Source organism: Patagioenas fasciata, chromosome 18 (genome assembly GCF_037038585.1).
Source record: "Patagioenas fasciata isolate bPatFas1 chromosome 18, bPatFas1.hap1, whole genome shotgun sequence".
Lineage (NCBI taxonomy): Eukaryota > Metazoa > Chordata > Aves > Columbiformes > Columbidae > Patagioenas > Patagioenas fasciata.
In genome coordinates, this window is record NC_092537.1 from 1,416,803 (window position 1) to 1,434,787 (window position 17,985).

The window sequence follows — 17,985 nt, forward strand, 5'->3', positions numbered from 1 at the left end:
TGCAGGCGGCTGCAGTCACGCAGGGCCATGGCTGCCGCCTCACCTGGCACCCACGCGGCAGAGTTCGGCATCTTCCAAAACCTTTTACCATCGCGTCATCTTCTTGCAAAACCGAAGCTGGGAGCATCCCATAAATTAACACCAAAGCTGCCCTGTGAATGCGTAGCTCACCTTTCCATTGGAATTCCTTCCTCGGACCACCTGTGGAGAAGAGCCGGGGGTCTCTGTGCAGAGCAGACACCCCTCGCCAGCACCCAGGGACTCTGCATGGCCCTTTGCGCCGCTCAGGAGTGACCGGTAAGAGCCCGGAGCCGCGGCAGAGCCGTGCGGGGCTGGGTCGCTGTGGGTCATGGTGTCTGACAGCACCGTGTCCTGTGGGCACGTGGCTCTAAAGCAAATGCCGCTAGAAAAGGGAGCAAAGCTTCTGAATTTCAAGGTAGGGAATTGGTAATTTGCCTTCTGAAATCCCAGGCCTTCCAACCGCACAGCTCGGTGCTCCCGGCCTGTGCCGAGCGCTCGGAGCCCTTTGGAGCCCCAGCTCAGGTCTTGTTGGGTCAGCAAGAGCTTTCCCTGGACCCCAGCGAGCTCTGGGCCTCATCCTGCCCGCGAGCAGCACAAGGGCAAGCGCTCCCATCCCTCCAGTGCAATGGGGCTTTGCTGCAGAGCGGCTGGGCCAGTTCTGCGTCCGTGTGTCTGTCTGACTGTAACCCAGTCCTGGGTTTATGGTCTGAGCTGCTTTCGGGGGAGCTCCTGGCTGAGACAGGTGAGGGACAGCGTGGCCAGACCTCAGCACGCCCAGCACCTCCCTCCCTGCTATAAATACCAAATGAGCATCTGCCGGTTTTGGCACTGGCGCTATTATTTTCCACATTTATGAGCTGCTCCTGAGGGTTCTCACCTGGTGCGCAGTGCCTGCATTTCTCATTTGCTGGTTCCAACCCTGTCCCATTTCAGAAGGTGCAACCTCTAAGGGGTGAAGGATTCCTAAAAGCAAAGGGAAGCGGGAGCCAAGTGGGGCTCTGGAGGGGACAGGAACAGCTCTTGGTGACTCAGAGGCAGAGCAGCGAGCGGCTGCTCACACGCACCCAGCCAGAGGAAAATAAGCTTCATCGTTTTACCGACCAGCGAGAAAACGAAGAAAAAGTGAGCAGCCAAGTTTCTGTGCTCGAATGAAAGCACCGGAGCTCTCGGAGGCTGCAACTGGGACTTTCCTGCCCCTTCCCAGCAGCGAGAGATCATCAGACAGACAGACAGACAGACAGACAGAACTGCACCCTCTCGGGCTCTGGAGCTGCAGAGACTTGCAGAGGCAGCGCCGGGCTGGCACGGGCAGCCCCGGGGGAGCGGGGACAGAGCGCACGGGCACGGCCCCGCCAGCCGAGGGACGGGGACAGGGTGGGTGACACAGGGGGACGCGCGGGGGCTGCGGCAGAGCCCCCGTGTCGCTGCGTTTTCTCTGCTCTTTGCCGCGAGCCGCGCTCTGGCGCTTGCCAAACAGGTTTTAATTTCGAGAATGTGGGGATGAAAAAGCAACTCAACCCCCTCCTCCACAGCGCTAAAATATCATTATTTTTTTTCTTTTTAATACACCATAAACGATGACCTTTTACCTCCTTAAGAAGGCAGCCAACACAAGCACAACAATGTGATTTGTGCAGCATTTCAGTTGCGGTTTCTTCAAGAAATTCATCTGGTCTCGAAGCAATTAAGGGAAGGGAAGTATTTCCACTCCGGCTTTGGGCCCTGAAAACCTGCCAGGAGGTTTTTTTTCCCCTTCCTCTTCGTTCTCCCTCTTTCTCTCCCAGCTCCCCTTTCCCACTTGTCCTAGAAACTCCACGGTCTCACTCTCCTGAGCACGTGAGGGTAAATCCCGACCTGGTGCAGGTGGGAAGATGCTGGATCTGGATGCTCCTGTGCAGCTGATGGGGTGGGACATTGTGCACCCTGAGCCGAGCCTGCTGGCCAGCTGGCCAAGGGATGTGCAGGATCATTCCCTCCGCCAGCACCTTCTGCACCTTCCACCCTCTCCCCTGCCCCAAATTCCCTTGTCCCTCTGGCAGAGGGACCAGGCGCAGTGGTGCTGGCCCTGCCATTGCCACCTGCCTTGTGTCTGGTGTCCCCTCCGGGGCACTTCCCTGTGCAAACCCCTGGACAGAGTCAAAAGCACACGGGGTTCACAGAGCAGCAGGGAAACGTGGGACAAGGCCCCGTCCTGCGAGGACAACCGGGTGACTTTGCTTGGACTGAGCGTGCTTGCGAGAATGGGCCTTAAATTAGCCCCTAAGTCGACAGCACAGTTAATTGCTCATTCATTCCACAGATGGGTTAATAATTAAGTTAAATTAATAATTGAGACAATAATTAAACTAAACAATAACCAATACACGGGGACAATTGAAGCAATCGCTCTTCATGCTAAGTATTTGGTGGGGTTACTGATTTACCCAGCGGTTTACGGGACGGATCCTGCACTGGGCTTTGGCGTCGGGCCGCGCTGGGATGCGGCTGCCGGAGTCCCGGGAACCGCCGGGCTTTGCCAGGAGAAACCACCGCGTTTTGCCCTCTCCCGGGGACCACGGGGAGGAGCAAACCCGACCCGACCCCGCCACCCCTCCCCGCGGCGGGCCGGACAGACGGCCGGACAGACGGAGGGAGGGACGGAAGGACGGAGGAGGCGGCTCCCGGCCCGGGGGGGAGGAACTACAAGTCCCGTGAAGCTGCGCCGCCCGCCCGCCGCAGCGGGGCTATATAAGCGGGAATGGCCCGGCCGCTGCAGTCGGAGCATCTCTGGCCGCGGCGGCGTCGGTTCTGGTCCCTTGTCCCCTGGCCACCTGCGCGCCCCGGGCCGCCTCCTGTACGGCGGCCATGGGGACGTCCCTGGCGGCAGGGGGCTCATCCGTGCCGGGGGGGTGGGAGCGACGTGCCCGGACCCCCGGTTGGGGTTGTGGATATGGAGGATGAGGAGGATGCTCCCCGGAGCCCCGGGAGTGTTTCGGCGCCGGCAGCCGCAGCGCGGGGAGCGGCCCGCCCGAGGTAGGTGGGGGAAAAGGGGACACGGGGGGGTCGGGGTCTCTAGCCCAGCCGGGCTCCTCCGCCCTGCTCTTGTCCCCGTCGCCGCCCTTCCCGCTCCCGTTACTCGGTGCGGTCCCTGGGGGGGCTGGTCGGGCTGTGGGACCCCCCGGTGCCGGCACCCCCCGCCGCTCCCCTCCCCGGACCGTCCGCCCTGCGTCCCGCGGGTCGCGGCCGTTCACCCCGCGGGGGCTCGGGGCTTCGGCCCGGGGATGCTCCTCGTTCGGGGGGTGAGCTCGGAGGGGAAGGCGAGCGCCCGGTCCCGGTTAGCGGCGAGGAAGGATAAAAGGGTTCCCCTTCTCTTTAAGAAAAAGCGTGTGGGTGCTATTTGCCTCCTTTTTTTTTCTTTCCGGTTGGTTGGTTTTTTGGGGGAGGGGGCGTCGACACGGTTTTTTCCCCTTCCCTCGTGGGAAAACCTCGTTCGAAAGGCTCTGTGTGCCCTGGGCAGGTGCCCGGCCGAGGCGATGGATGAGGGACAGCCCTGGGGAGCCGGCAGCCTCCCTGCAGCCCCTTCCCCTGCTCTACCGGGAGCACGGGGGGGTCTCCCCAGCTCTTGGTGCTGTCTGGCGTGAGTCTGGGAGCAAGGAACACTTGATCGGGGTTGGTGATGCAAGGTATCTGTGATGCACAAGAGCACTTTTGTGTGAATTCTGGAAAAATATGAATGACTCCCTTATTTTGCTTGCTACAACAAAAAGACCACACCAGTCTAGACCTGCAACCAATAACACACACAAAAATTAGCGCTGTCTGCTTCGTGGGACCCAGCGTGTTGAGGAGAACACCAGCCCTTCAGCGTGCGAGCCCGCTGATCCGTATAGAGAGCGAGGGATGCTTGTTTGGGGAAAAGGATGTTTGAGGTTACTTTGACATAAACAAGAGAAGCTTTTATTGCCCAGACATTGTTAGTGTTGCTCTTTGCTGGTGTGGAATGCGTTTCCTCCGGAGGGTTTTGAGACCAGAGGAATTGCTCAGCTCTCCTGCTAATTGAGACATCTTTTTATAATCATGTCACAGCTGGTGGGATGAAAGGGGGGGAGAGGGCTGGTGGGCAGCGACTCAGGCTTTGGGAAGAAGCTGCGTCTCGGTTTTCCTGGCATGGCGAAGGGGCGACCCCAGCCTGGGGCAGGGTACCCATGGATGCTTTTCCCCTCTGCTCGCAGGCAGCTGATGTTCTCAGGACATCAGGTTGCTCAGTTCCCTGTAAAATTAAAGATGGGTGGAAAAATCTTCCCAGGTGTCTCCAGTTCACTTCAGTCCTTCACACAGCTGTGGAATCCAACATGTGTGGTGAGTTTGAGCCCTGTGATAAGGGAACATCAGGGGTGCTGGAATATTTTTGTGCTCTCCTTTCTCAAAGGTTTTGCTGCAAAAAGAACCAGAACTGCTTGGACTTGCTTTTTCTATGAAGCTGTGTGTTTACCAGTCGCTTTCCATGTTCAGGTGTCTCAAACAAAAGGTAGTCTGAGATGTGGCGCCCCTCCAGCTTCATTTGATGTGTTGGTGATAGCCTTTCTTGGGGTGCTGTGGAATGGCAGTGGGGTCACTGCAGCCTGCCTGATGGGGAATGTAAAGCTTTATGCTGGGAAGAGGGTGCGGAACTGAAGTGTGAAGGTGCTTTGGGAGCACAGCATATGTAAAGAGAAATACAATCCATTTCTTGCACGGCAGGAGGAAGTAAACTCGCCCTTATGGGCGGGAGTGTTCCTCTGTGGTGCCTCCCAGGTTGCGGGTGGGAGGGCTGGGCTGCGGGCGCTTGGTCTCCGTTTGCACGGCACAAACCCAGTGGAGCCTGGGGAAGCCTGGAGCCGGTGGGTGCGATGCTGGATGCCCTGGGCAGGAATCACCGGCAGGTTTCTTGGCAGGGTTTGGGTGTTGCGCTCTGCCAGGTTCGATTACAGCGGCTGGAGATGCTGGTGCTGGAGCCGCTTCTCCTGCCCAACGGGAGCTGGAGTTTGTCCCTGCTGAGCCAGTCAATCAGTGCCAGGGAGTCCAGAATGGACCCTCCTGCCTGCCGCGATGGGGATGTAACAGCCACGGGGGAAATAACCCAATGGTCTTGACCCCAAACACATTGCACTTTGTCAGGACCTGCTCCGGAGGCACCGACCTGGGCTGGTCCTGGCAGAGCCCTCTGCCCTGGCCACGCTGGAGCTGGGGATGGCGGGTTCACCCCTTCTGGGCTGCAAGAGGAGGGGTGCTCTAAAACAGACCAGGAGAACTGGTGGTCACACAGCTGCTTGCACTGGATGCCATGAACTGTTTGAGGACCAACGAGAAGTTAAACTATGTGTTAGGGGGATTTCGGTAGCCTCTAAACCAGGCTTGAGTGTCATCTCATCTCCACACGCCTGGCTCAGAGTGTCACAGGTTGCAGAGCAGAGAGGACCTGGGGGATGTTGGGACCTGGGGCTGGGACCTGACTCTGTCAGCAGTGAATGCTTCTGTCTGCAGCAAAGCTCAGCTGGGAAATCCAGGAACCCTGGGCTCCAAACGCCTCTTTTTGGGGCTGGAGTTTAGTGGACACTCCTCTTGTGCTCAGTTCTAAATGTTCTTAATATACCAGCATTGCTTCTCGGTGATGGACGTTTTAGAAGGAATTGGCTCGGATTTAGGCTCTTTTGGACTCGGGCTTTTCTATCTGGGGGTTTTTCTGTATAAGAAATGATCCAAGTGCCTTAAATTTTAGGAGCCGTAGTGTCCTGGGCCACGCTCGCTCCTCCTCCCCCTGGCTCTCTGAGCCCCAGACAATGGGGGGATAATGCCAGGAGCACAATGCAGCTTGCTGGGGGGTTTTTTGTTTGTTTGAACTTTGAACAGAAAAGCAAAGCAACAAAAGAGAGGGCAAGAAAAGCAGAGTGTTTTGCCAGTTACCAAGGCCAGCCAGAAAGTTATAACTGCATTACAAAGGGTGGCCTTGTTCAGAGTGGCTTATTTCATCAGAAAGATGTATTTAAAACAAAAATGAAGGGGCAAATGCTAGCATAAAGTCCCCCATGTTAGCATAAACCCTGCATAAAAACACTTTTATTACCTCCTATAACTCCCTAATAAATACTGTTCCTTTTTGATGAAAGCTCTTAACACAGGATTAGGGTTTACAGTGCGTTGCCGTATTAGTCCCTGGAGACAGAGCCCGTGCTCAGTGTGGCTGTGTCCTGCTCTCCAGTCTGGTTTCAGACCTTCAAAGTTTTCCCCCTTTCTTTCTTTTGGGTTTTTTCCCCACCCTGTGGCATCATCTGAATTGCAGGCAGCGCTTTCCGGGACCAGCACCTGAGAGCAATGCGTGTGGTTGGGGAGGTTGTTCTCACTTCTAGTTCACCTCCAAGTACAGCATCTTCCAACCAGAGCTGATAAGGTGCGAGGACCTTGGCCCCAGGGTTGTGCTGCACCCATGCCCTAAGCAGGTAACGTTTTTCCTTCAATCGGCTCCCTCTCCCTGCCAAGCCACAGATGTTTTTTGAGGGCTAAAACCTAAGCCTTTAAATAAATGTGTTTGATCCCTGGGTAGCTGTGCGGCTTTCCTGAGGTGGGGGGAAGCCCGAAATGGGTTTTGTATCAGCAGCAAACGTCAGGTTCTTTTTAAAGCTTCTTCCTCGGGGGTTTTATTCTTGCCTTTCCTCCCTGGGGGAGGTCGGAGCTGTGTCTGGTACGGCTGCAGCAGAACCGCCTGTGGCCTTGCAAAGGAGGAAACAAATCAATGGCTCTGTTCTAAGTAAGGCTGGGTCTACGACAACCTTGGACCTCTCAAGCAATGTGACTTGGTCACAAGAGCTTTTGCGTGGTACTGCACAGGAGCTCTGGACTGGCTTTGAAATGGGTTACTTGTGTGTGTCCTGTACCGGGCCAGGGGAAGGGAGGATGCTTTGGGACCTCAATGTCATCCTCTCTGGTCTGGGATGGACTGAGGCTTCACTGCTCTCAGACAACTTCCCCTCAGCTCCTGGTGGTCCTTTAAACTGCACTTTCAGGCCAGCATGTTTCAGGAGTGGCTTCTGAATTTTGGAGGGTTTTTTCCGAAGATGATGTGAAAAAAACCCCACATTTCTGGTGCATGGGCTTATGCTGGTAGCCAGGAGACAGAGAAGGTCCCTTTGGGATTTGTGGGTTGAATGGTTGTGGGGTTTTCTTGGTAAGGTGGCGTTCTGGATAAGCTCAGCACTAGGACTGGCACATGTCCAGGTAGGGCCTGTCTGTTGGAGACAGAGGAACATCCTCCAGCACCTGGGTGCCAGTGACACCAAGAGGCGGTCTGGCTCGTTCTGTAGCTGGGTGGCCAAATGCCGATCTCTGATGCAATGAACTTGGAAGCAAACTCTAGGAATTAAAGCTGACAGCAGCTTCTCTGCACTTCCATGACTACAGAGAACAGGTCTCCTCCTCTGCTGGGGAGGGGGTGTGCATGAGCTCTAGCAGCGTCCTTCATGGCCAGCTAGGTTTTTGTGGATGTGGTTGCAGAAATGGCGCAGTCAGTCTCTCTGGAGGGGATCCATGGGTCCATGTTGGTGCTAACCTGCAGCTGAAGTTCACCAGCTCAACCGCTGTGGCTCTGGCTCCTCTTTCTGGGCTGTGCAAGGCTGTGTGGCTGCAGAAAACTCCAGGTCGGGGAGGAGGAGGAGGAGGAGGAGCTGCTCACCTCGCACTGGCTGCAGGTCTCACCATCCGTGTGTGTGTGTTGGCCATGGAAGTGCTGTGCTCTCTGCATGGATACGGTGCAGACTTGGATCTCTGGGGACATGAGGGGAGACGCAGTCGCTCCTGTATCACTGGCAGGACAGCAGCATCCTGCTCCATCACTGGACGTTAGAGTCCAATGTTGTTCCTGGGACACTTGCTTCTCTGCAGCTGGTTGCTTCGGAGGCCGTGGAGCGGCTGGTCCTGGGGGGCAGAAGGTGTCACTGCTGTCACTGGTACCTGTGGGAGGGGACGAGCACCTCCTGCTCGCAGGGTCCGGGCGGCTGGATGGGGACCGCTGTCCTACCTCCCGTGTTTGTCCGGTGGTGGATGTCAGATCTCCCCAGCCGAGGGCTCGGAAGGGGGAGGGAGGGCTTCCCAGCCTGGCAGACTGGATGGGAAATAATGATCCCCTTTTTATAGCTTCTTCAATTGTTCCTGAAAATCCTTTTTAAAAGGAGGAAAGTTCCTTCCTTCCTTTCAGCTCCCGGTATCTTTCAGAATTCGCTCTATTGTGAGCCCGGGACAGAGACCCTTCTATGAGGGCTGCGCAGGCCCCCTCCCCGTGCCCCCTCCCGCCCCATCCCAACAAGCCCCCATTCTCCTCTGAAGAGGGTCCCTCTGTCTAACGCCAAGTAACTCTTAAGGGTAGCATTTATCCTCGGGCACTCAGCTCACAAAGAGTGCTGGAGTGTCAAATAAACTCACTCCAGCCTGCGAAGAGAAGAGGAAGAAAATACAAAACCCCCTTTATTTCCACCCCTGCAGGGAAACAAATACGGACTTTGTGCTGGAGAGCAGCAGCGCCCTAACGAAGCCGGGTAGTGCGCGTACTAATGTATCTCTAATAAAACTGTGTGTGCATGCACACGTGACGGGGTGTGTGCGGACCTGGCAGATGAGCTATAAATCAAAATCCCTCCCAACAAGCGCTGGCCATCCTGTGTGCCTGTGGCTTTCTAGGCAGAGCCGGTCACCGCGAACTCTGACAGCACGTCAGTGATTTCTGTGGGTTTGCTTTTGGAGAGGGATGCAGGGAGGAAGATGCTGGTTCTGTTCTGGGCCCCCTGAGGGTGTCACCCAAGGTAAGGGACAGCGGGGCTCTGTGCTTGGCTCCATCTTCAGCAGAGCCCCTGGGCTCAGCCCAGAGCTTGGGAGGGCTCAGCCCGGCTGAGCTCTGCTGCAGGTGCGATTCCAACAGGAAACTCTTGCAGGAGGGAGGTTCGGCTCCTTGTCCCGCTGCAGGGTGGGACATGGGTTTGCTGCACCCCCCGGCAGCTGCTGCGCTGCTGTTGGTGCGAATCATCGCCTTTTGGTGGCCCTTGTGGCTGCATTTGCCGTGTTTGCCGGCGCTGCTGGTCAGAGATGAACTGCCCCGCGAAGAAATCGTTGCATCCTGCGGATGGATTTTAAACTGTTGTCCTACACATCAGAAACCAGTGTGACAGTGGTGACCAAACAGCTGGGACAGGCGCATCTAAGTGAGGAATCGGCCAGTGCTGCCGACTCCCTGGGGACATGGCCGGGACCTCTGCTCAGCAGCACCAAGAAAAATCCCCCTTTGTGGTCCTTCATCTTGGCACCGCCCTGGATTCTGATTGCTGAGTTTGGGAATATTTTGCAGCTGTGAGTCTCTGTGGGATGTGCTCAGGTGCCCCTGGATGTTCCTGCAAGACCTGGAGAACAAGGTGCAGCTCTGGCTGTGCTGTGGTGGCCAAGGGGCACTGCTGGACCCCCCTCCTGACATTACAGCTCTTGGCATCTTTTTGTTAACGAAAGAGGCAGATGCCATCAGCTGCAATAACCGTGGGACTGTCCTTGTATCCAGAAGTGAGAAGAGTCTGACCATGCACAGGCTTGGGACTTCACCCCCTCCACCAAGAGAACGGTCCTGAGCCAAGAGGATTTGTCTCTGGATAGTTTGTGGCTGCTGGGATCTCTGGAGCCCTGGGACTGGTGTGGGGTTTGGATGCTCCCTCCTGTCTGCAGCTGGGAATGGCAGCTGGCACCCGCTGCTTCAGAGCCTGGTGGATTATTGCTTCTTCTGGTGTTATTCTGCCAATGCTGCATTTTTTTTCTAATCTGGTGGAACTGGCTTTGTTACATGAAATCTCCCAACTGACAGATGTGGAAAAGCAGCGGTTGCAGCTCAGTGCTACAGTCACCTCTTTTTCTGGGCTACTTACTCTGAGCATTGTGGCTCTGGAGGAGGAACGAGTGCACGTGTAGGACAAATCCTGCTGGGTGTAGGTGAGTCAAGAACACGTACTTTTCTCTTTTCTCTTATTTTAAGCCTTCCTACAGGACTAGCTTTTTAGAAAATGAGTAAAAAGTGCCTGTTAGTGACACGTGGCTGCTGTGGTCCCTGTGTGCTGTGAGGACATCCCCCTTCGGTCCCTGGGCAGCTCTGAGCCTGCAGCTGCTGGGACCCTTGGCTCTGAACTGGGGTGACTCCAGCTTGGTTTGGGGGCATGGAGCAGAACGGACTCTTTCACTTGGGCAGGTGCTGCAGTTCAGGCTCTCTCATGTGTGGGGGTTTTTTTGTGAACTCCCTCTGGGAGAACAAGGCTGTGGTGAATGAAGGGAAAACTGCTGCTGTGGCAGATGTGGCTTTTCAAGATACACTTCTGGTTTGGGTTAGAGCTCGTCTGTTCTTGCCTGCTGGTGGTCGGTCCCAGAAGCCTGCGGGCTGGCGGGAGCGCGAGGTCGGTGCTGGTGTCCGTGTGCAGCGGCACGGCTGTGGGCAGGTCCTGCGGCAGGGCCGTGGGTTGTGCTGGTCACAGGGAAGCTGAGAAGAGCTGTGGAGCTGCTGTTCTTCACTGTTCCTGAGTGCAGGTCCAGGGGGGTGTGGTGTGTGCTCTCCCCAGAGACAGCTCTGTGCTCTTCAGGACAGGCTGAGATGGCAAACGCAAACCTGGAGAGCCAAGCGGCCAGTGCTCACTTGATTTCTGTCCTTCTGCACCACAAACTTGCAACTGCCTGACCAGAGCTGGGATGTTTTAATTTCCCTCCCTCGTCAGCGCCTGACGGGTGGTGTTGCAGCTCCCAGACCCCTGGGATTGTGGTTTTCCATTGAGCATCTGCATGCACCAAGGACTTGACTTCATCCCTTTGCCACATGAGTCTCTTGGCTCCCTGTCCTCTGAAACAACGGGAGGAGGAGGAGGAGGAGGGATGTGATTGTGCACATGCTCTTGCTGATAGTAGAGCAGATCTCGGGTGCTGAGCTCCTTGGGCTAAGGCAAGGCAGGGACTTCCCACCCTGAACTAACACAGGCCTGCTTGGCTCTGCAGCACCTTCTGGGACAAGGGGCCAGGCTGGGACTTGGAGCTGGGTTTTATTTGTTGCATCCTCAGCTTTTTCTGAGAGATGCCCTGTGAAGGTATGCTTTTGCTGTCTGCTCATTTGCTCTCTGTGTGTGTGTAGTAAGTGATGCACTGAGCTCCGCTTGCCCTGGGGACCTTGCTGTGTCCCTGGTGCAGGTGTCAGCTCTCCCGAGAGGCTGCTCACGGTGGCCACATGGCAAAGTGGGTCAGATGGCTGAGACAGCAAACTCTGCTGTACCTGTGTCTGGTACAACCAAGACTGATGGAGGGTCCAGGACAGTGCTGCTGGGTGGCCAGGGAGGTTTGGATGCAGGGAAAGCCACAATTACATTGCCCGCAAAATCTTTAGGGACTGACTGACCCTGCTCAGTCTCTGGCCCTGGGTTCATCCCCACCTCGGGGGGTGTTCTAGGGGGGGTACCCAAATGGTGATGCGGGATCTCCTGGGTGCGCGCTGCCACCTGCCGGCAGGCACGGGCAGGGGCCAGGCAGCACAGGCAGCACCCGCCGGGGCCGGCAGGGGGCGCGCCAGGGCAGCGCTGCCTGCACCCTGATCGGGGGGGCACGTCTGTTTGGGGAGCTGGGGACAGCTCTGTCCCCACACCGCGTAGAGAGCCCCAAATTCTGCCTCTCCGCGGTGCGCAGTGCTGCGGCTGTGCAGCGGGAGCGTCCCCGGCTGCTGCGCCACGGGATGCGGCTCCCGGGAGGGACAAACCTGCTGCTGTGTCAGTGATCTTCCCAGGGTTAACGGCGTGTCCTTGTTCCCCTCTGCTCTTCTCCGAGCTGAAAAAGCTGGGGGAAAAAGTGTGGAGAAGGCCGTGGAGCAGCCAGCCTGCTGGGGAGCGGCAGTTAAACGGGGCAGGGCTGCTCCATCCAGACAATTCAGTGCGTTATGGGGGAGAGGGGGGGTGGAATTCACAACGGTGTCTGCTATGGAGAAAGTCTAGGGAGGGATCGATAGTGAATTCTGAGGAGCGGGGGTGTCCGTACCCCGTCCCATGGCCGCTGGATGGCAGCGACGCTCCGCGGCTGCCCCTGCCCGGCTGCCGCTGCCCCGCTCCGCTTCGCTGGTGGCTTTGATCGCCTGTCCCTGCCCCCTAACGGGTCCGAGCGCTCCCGGGGGGAGCGGGCGCTGCTGGCGGGCTCGGTGCGGGCTGGAGCTGGGCGGGGCGGGCGGGGGGGTGTTTGCTTTCCCAGCTGCTGTCCAGGCTGAGCCCATCCTGTGCATACCCAGTGACATCCCTGCAAAGGTGTAGCTGGCAAAGCTCTGCTTAAGGGCCGGTTTGGATGTGGGTGTGGAGCTGGAGGATGGCTTTTTGAGGGCAGGAGAAGGTAATTTTGGATTAGGAACATCCCTGTGCAGAGTGGAGGGTATAGCATGGTGAGCTCCCAGGGTGTGCTTGGTAGGTGGCTGACCTGCTGCTGAGGGCTTCTTGCTGATGCTTTGAGACCCGAATTATATCCCTTATGAGGGCATCCTCCATACTGGTGGGCACCAAGGCCACTCCAGGGCTGTGTGTGCCTCGTTTCTTCAAGCTTTTGGATCTCCTGGGATGCTTGCAGAGGTACATACCTGGTAGCAACTATGAGACCAGGGTGTCAAGGCAATAAGGGGTGGCGAGGGAGCAGATCTGGGGCTATAAATGTGACACCTGTGGATCTGGGCTCAGCCAAAAGCACTTGGTACTTAGAAAAACTGTTCAGCTCTATTTAAAATGCTGCTGATCCAGGAGCGTGACCTGGAAATGTGGGTGCCAAGGGCAGGGCTGGTCTTGAGGACACCTTGCATGGTAACTCTGAGCCAGAGCTGGGCCATCGCCTTGGGAGTCGGGGCTGGCGTGTGCAGGGGCAGGGTGGCGGGGAGCATGCTGGGGTGACAGTGGCCTTGGGGCTGCGATGCAGACGCATCTGCTGTCCCCATCTGTCTCCAGCACACCCAGCAGGCCACCTACACTGCGTTCCTGGGGCGGATGCAGGGACGGTTCCATGTGCTTCCAAAGAAAAGGTGTTGGAAACCTCCTGCTCTGCCTCTCCCTTTCTCATCGTCCTTCTCAGACTCCCCCAGGATCAGAGGGCTTGGGAGAGCTTTCTGGCTGTGCTTCCACATCGCTCTGTCTGGCAGGGAGTGAATTATGGTTGGATAAGCCAGTGTTTGGCTGCCTTGAGAAGCACTTCCAGAGCAGTGACAGACTGCTTGGTCGGCACCGTTCACGTTGAAAGGTTTCCCTGTCCAGGCTGCCTCCTCCGTAGCTGCAGCCAACTGCAAATTCCACCAGCACTACCAGCCCCGGAGCTGGGTTTCCATGGTGAATGCATTTTGGTTCTGCACCTAAACGCCCAGAGCTTTTGGGAGGTTTTTTGCCCCAGTGTCACAGTTTGCCTCTCGCTCTGCCCTGCTCTGTTGGAGGAGGTTGCTCTGGCGTTTTGGGGGGAGAGATGCTGTAAAGGCCTCTGCCAACCGATGCCTTGGGGACAGGCTCAGGAGCTTTGTTCTCCAGCACAGCCCCTGCCCCAGCTGTGGCTCGTCCTGGGACCTGGTTTATCTCAGGCCAGGACCTGTCCCTGCCAACGCATCTCCCTGCTATGCTGTGCTCCTCCTGTGCGTGCCTTGTGCCTTGCTTTACAATATAAACCACCATAAACCTGGTTTAATTTGCCAAGGTTGCCAGTTCAAGCCCTCCTGACACAACTTCCTTTAAAACCAAATGAAATGTTGATATGGGGACTTCATTGAATGAACTGCAGGTTGTACCTTCAGGTAAATGGGTGGGAGCGTCTGTGCCCACCCCGCCGCTGTCCTGACCCCCTCCCAGCCTCGTGTATCAGCCGCAAGGCAAAAAATACTTGTTTAAAAGCTTTCTGTGAACTCCTGGTGCGTTCCCTCGCGTGCCTTTAGAATGCAAAGGAGCTTTTGAGTTGGTGTATCTGCCCTTCCTCGGGGATGCGTCTGCCCAGCTGCTCCGCAAGGACATCTCCCGTGCCCCGGGCGCTGCGCTGTGCCCTTGTCCTCTGGAATGCTCTTTTCATTGATATTTTCTGAGCACAAAAACGCCTGCTTTGTGTCCACTGCGCCTTTCTTTCCCCACGCGGAAGGGGAGGGAGAAAATGACTAAAATATTTTCTTGTAACAAAAGGCTGAGGGTGAATCTAGATCAGCCATTCTGATCCATTCAAGGCGAAATCTCCAGGGTTTTCAGCGGAGAAATTAAAACACTGGAGCTTTCTCTTTTCTCCAGCAGAACAAACAGGAGCGGTTACCATTTCCTCCAGCTCATAAACAAAACCAGCCCGGCGTCTCCAGGAGAAACCCTGCCAGGAGACTTTCCTTCCTAATTGTTTGATATTTTCTCAGTTCTGATTAGTATGCGGGAGTGCCTGGCACACAAGTGGGAAGTTTTAGGAACAGGCTGTAGATGTCGCTTCAGGCAGATCCTGCTCTCTTTTTCCACCTCCTGCTCTGTCCCCCTCTCTCTCCTCCTTGTTCTTCCAGCTTTGTTTTCCATCATCTGCCGTACTTGGCTTCTTCCAGGGCTGGCGATGGTGTCTTTTGCCCGTGAAACTTTTTTCCTTTTGAAGCTTTGCTGCATTTGCAGGAACCTCACCAAGGCTCTAAAGGCTTTTATTGACACGCTCTTCTGCAGTTCCTTTACTTCCAGGCTTTTCTTTGCTCTTGGGAAGGAGTTTTGGCTGGACCAGCTGCAAGGGGCTTCACTTTTTGCTGGAGGAAAGGGCAGGTTGGGATTAGGACCGAATTTAGGAAATGCCATAAAAGAATAAAGGGTTTGACCGCCTCGGTGTCCCGCAGTGCAGGGACCGGGTCTGAGATGGAGTTTGCAGAGCTGCTCCCACCCATACACAGTGAGGCGACCTCCGACTGCCCCAGCATCCTCTGAACCATCACCATGAAAGTGCTTTCTGTGGAAGGACAGAACTTGCAGCTGGGACTCCTGCCCGGCCGCTCGCTCTGTCCCGTCATGGGACAGTGACTCACTTGAGACGGCCCCAGGGGACGCAGGGAGAAGCAATTTGGGGTTTTTTTACCTCTGACATCCTTCCCCAAGCAGCCGGGCTGGGCTGTGCCCGCTGCCGGGGGGGCTGAGCTGCTGCCCGATCCCGCTTTGCCCGGTTACTTTATGGTGCGGAGAAGAGCTTTCCCACATCTCTGTTTTGTGGCCGGGTTTTAATGTGTAACATTGTTCTGAGTTCTGTTCTTGCATCATGTGCTGGAGATTAAGAAATCGGTAGCGATAATAAATATCGCTGAATGAGTGGGTGTGGGCAGGAGGGAGGGAGAGGAGTGATTTAAAGGGCAAGGAAAGTTGTGCATTCCCCATGGGCAACACTGTTTGCAGGGACGAGTCAAGGTTTTATGTCCTCTTTTGCAGGAGACACCTGTGTGATAAAATAGCTAATTTTGAGTATGCGGTTGGAAATGCTCACGTGTTAAACTGTGCTGTGCATCCCCTGGGCATCCCACCTCCCCTGCCAGTGATGGCCCAGAATCTCCCTCCAGCTCTGCTGGGACCAGGCTGAGGGGTCCCCGTTAGCCATGGGCTGTTGCTCAGTCCCTTTGGGGACAAGCACCGAAATCCCTCTGGAAACCAGTCTGAGTGTCTGGTGTGTGCTCCCGGCCTCTGGGAACACGCGGCTTTGACTCTGACTCAGCCTGAATTTCTTAATCATAAAAACAACCATCACGTCTTGGGCTTTTCTCACGCTTTCCCTGCCATGCTTTCCAAGGGTTTTGTAAAGCACTGATGGACTCGGGCTGGTGACCCCTCTGGGCAGGCAGGTGAAGTGGGGTTTGCTTCATTGCCTTGTTCAAGAGGGGAAACTGAGGCTCTGAAAGGCGAAGTAACCTCTCTGAGCTTGTCTAGGGCAATGGTGGCAAAGCGCAGAGCCCCGAGGAGGCTGCACGTTTGGTCTTGGCTTTGCTCCTCACGGTCTGCCCCGTGCTGCGTTTGGGACAGAGGGGCAGAGCAGTGACCCTGACGTGCCCAAGATGTGCGGGTATCTCTGGATGTGGTTTTCCTCTCTCCGTGGAGGTGGCAGCTGCTGGGACATGGGTTCCCTTCCCAAAGGGCCAGCACTGCTGGAGCCGTGTTTGGGGAGCAGCTCCTCGTGGGGCTCTGTGCTCAGCTCCTTACAGGGCTCTTATCGCTGCAGCCTCTGACTGGCTCCAAACCAGCGTTTGTATTATAATATTCCTCTGGGGCAGGAAGATATGATCCCCTTTCTACAGAAGGGAAGGGCGGCGAACACAGTGCAGAAGGATTAGGGCTGGGATTTTCTAAAGCCCCCTAGTTAAGAAGCCTGGGACTTGCAAGTCACTGAAGTTACCCTAGAGCCCATGTGTAAAATTCCTGGCTGGAGCAGAATGTTGAACTCAGCTCTATGATGGTCCAGCACATCCATACTCTTCAGCAGCAGAAGCAGTAAAGCACCACAACGATTGTGAATCTATAAGACATTTGTAGAGCACTTTTTCCTCCTTGCCTTTCAGCTGATGAGGTTTCAATTGATTTTTCTGTCTTTCCCTGTGACTGAGCTGGCATGGGGTGGGAGAGGCTGGCTGAGGGGGGAGATGCTATGGATGGGAGTGATAAGCAAATCTTTGGAAACAAAGTTCAAGCAAATACACGCTGGAGTGGAGAGCATGTTCCTCTTGCTTGGAATATCCTATCGCTTGTTTCCGAGCGACCTGCGCCCTGTGTGAAGGCAAAGGGAGCAGCTCGGGTGCTCTTTGTCGGGGGGAGGTTTGAGTTGAGTGCTTCAGGGTTTCTTGCTCAAGTGCTTCTGCTTCTCTGCCAACCTGGCAGAGTCCTCGCTCCGAAAGAGCAGCACTAGCAGAGGATTAATGGCTAATCGGTTGTTCACAGAGGGTTATAAACAACCTGTTGGGCTCTTAAACACCTTTCACTGATGTGCTCGTTGCCCTTCATAACAAATTCCTGTCTGCCTGGTGCAGCCTTGTAACCTCTATTAATCACTTGTTAGCTCCTGCTGCCGAATGCAGCCTGCATGGTGCTTGGCAGCCCATGGACCTCACTTGCTGTGCCAGGTTTCCCAAACTCTTTGGGGGACATGGCCTGAGAGAGAGGGCACATGAAGAACAGGGATGCTCTGCAGCCCTGGTGCTCAGTGCTCTGCCCTGGGAGCTGGGGATGGAGGAGCTGCTGGGAGAGGCTTTAGGGTGTCAGACACCCCAGAAGGCAGGTTCTTCTGGGTTGGCCACACCGAGATGGGCTTCAGCACTGAAGGGTCCACCATGTTGATGTAGAAATGGACCTGGCTCCACCAGGAGATGAGTCCTGGCACCAGGGATGTCCCTGCCTGGTGGAGGAGAAATGTCCTGCTCTCCCGTGCTGGATTTGGGGTTCTCCCCGCCTGGTGCTTGGGACATGGTGTTCACCCTTCCTCTGGGCAGCTCGCCTGGTTGAGCAAACACCGCTGGGATATTACCTGTCTGTTAACCTGTCAGCACTGGTTTGCAGCTCCGTTTAATCTCCGGTTGTGGAATTTCCCCTGCAGTTTCTGCCTCCCCCTCGCTGTCCCCTTCCCACGATCAGGGTAATTAAATATTGTCTGAGTCCCGTCACTTAACGGCCCAGTTGTTTGCCGAGGGGAGATAACCGCGTGTTTACTCGCTCTAGACCAAGGACATGGGCAGCTCATGCCCAGACAGGACGAGTCCCCGGGCCAAGGGGTGACGCTGGTGTGTGACACCCGGCTGCGGCGGCAGAGCTCTTCCCATGGGCACGGCCGGCACCTGCGGCCGGCGCTTGAAAGCACCAAGCACTGGAGCAACCTTTGCTCTTTGGATCTGCTTCTACTCCAACCTCATTAGTTAAATACCGGCGTTGCTGGCTCTTCAGAACCTTTGGTCGAAGGGAAGGTCCAGCCGTGAAAGGAGGT

The 17,985-nt window shown here is 56.0% G+C and overlaps 1 protein-coding gene across 1 annotated transcript in view; it reads left to right on the plus strand.

Moving 5' to 3' along the window:
• The first annotated feature begins 349 nt into the window (after window positions 1-349).
• LOC136109393 (uncharacterized) overlaps window positions 350-17,985 on the plus strand; it is a 163,436-nt gene continuing 145,800 nt past the window's right edge. The window contains exons 1-5 of the mRNA XM_071816696.1: window positions 350-436; window positions 955-1,143; window positions 1,226-1,515; window positions 1,806-1,884; window positions 2,355-3,033. Of these exons, the coding sequence (XP_071672797.1) occupies window positions 350-436; window positions 955-1,143; window positions 1,226-1,515; window positions 1,806-1,884; window positions 2,355-3,033 (1,324 nt within the window). The remainder of the gene's footprint in view (window positions 437-954; window positions 1,144-1,225; window positions 1,516-1,805; window positions 1,885-2,354; window positions 3,034-17,985) is intronic.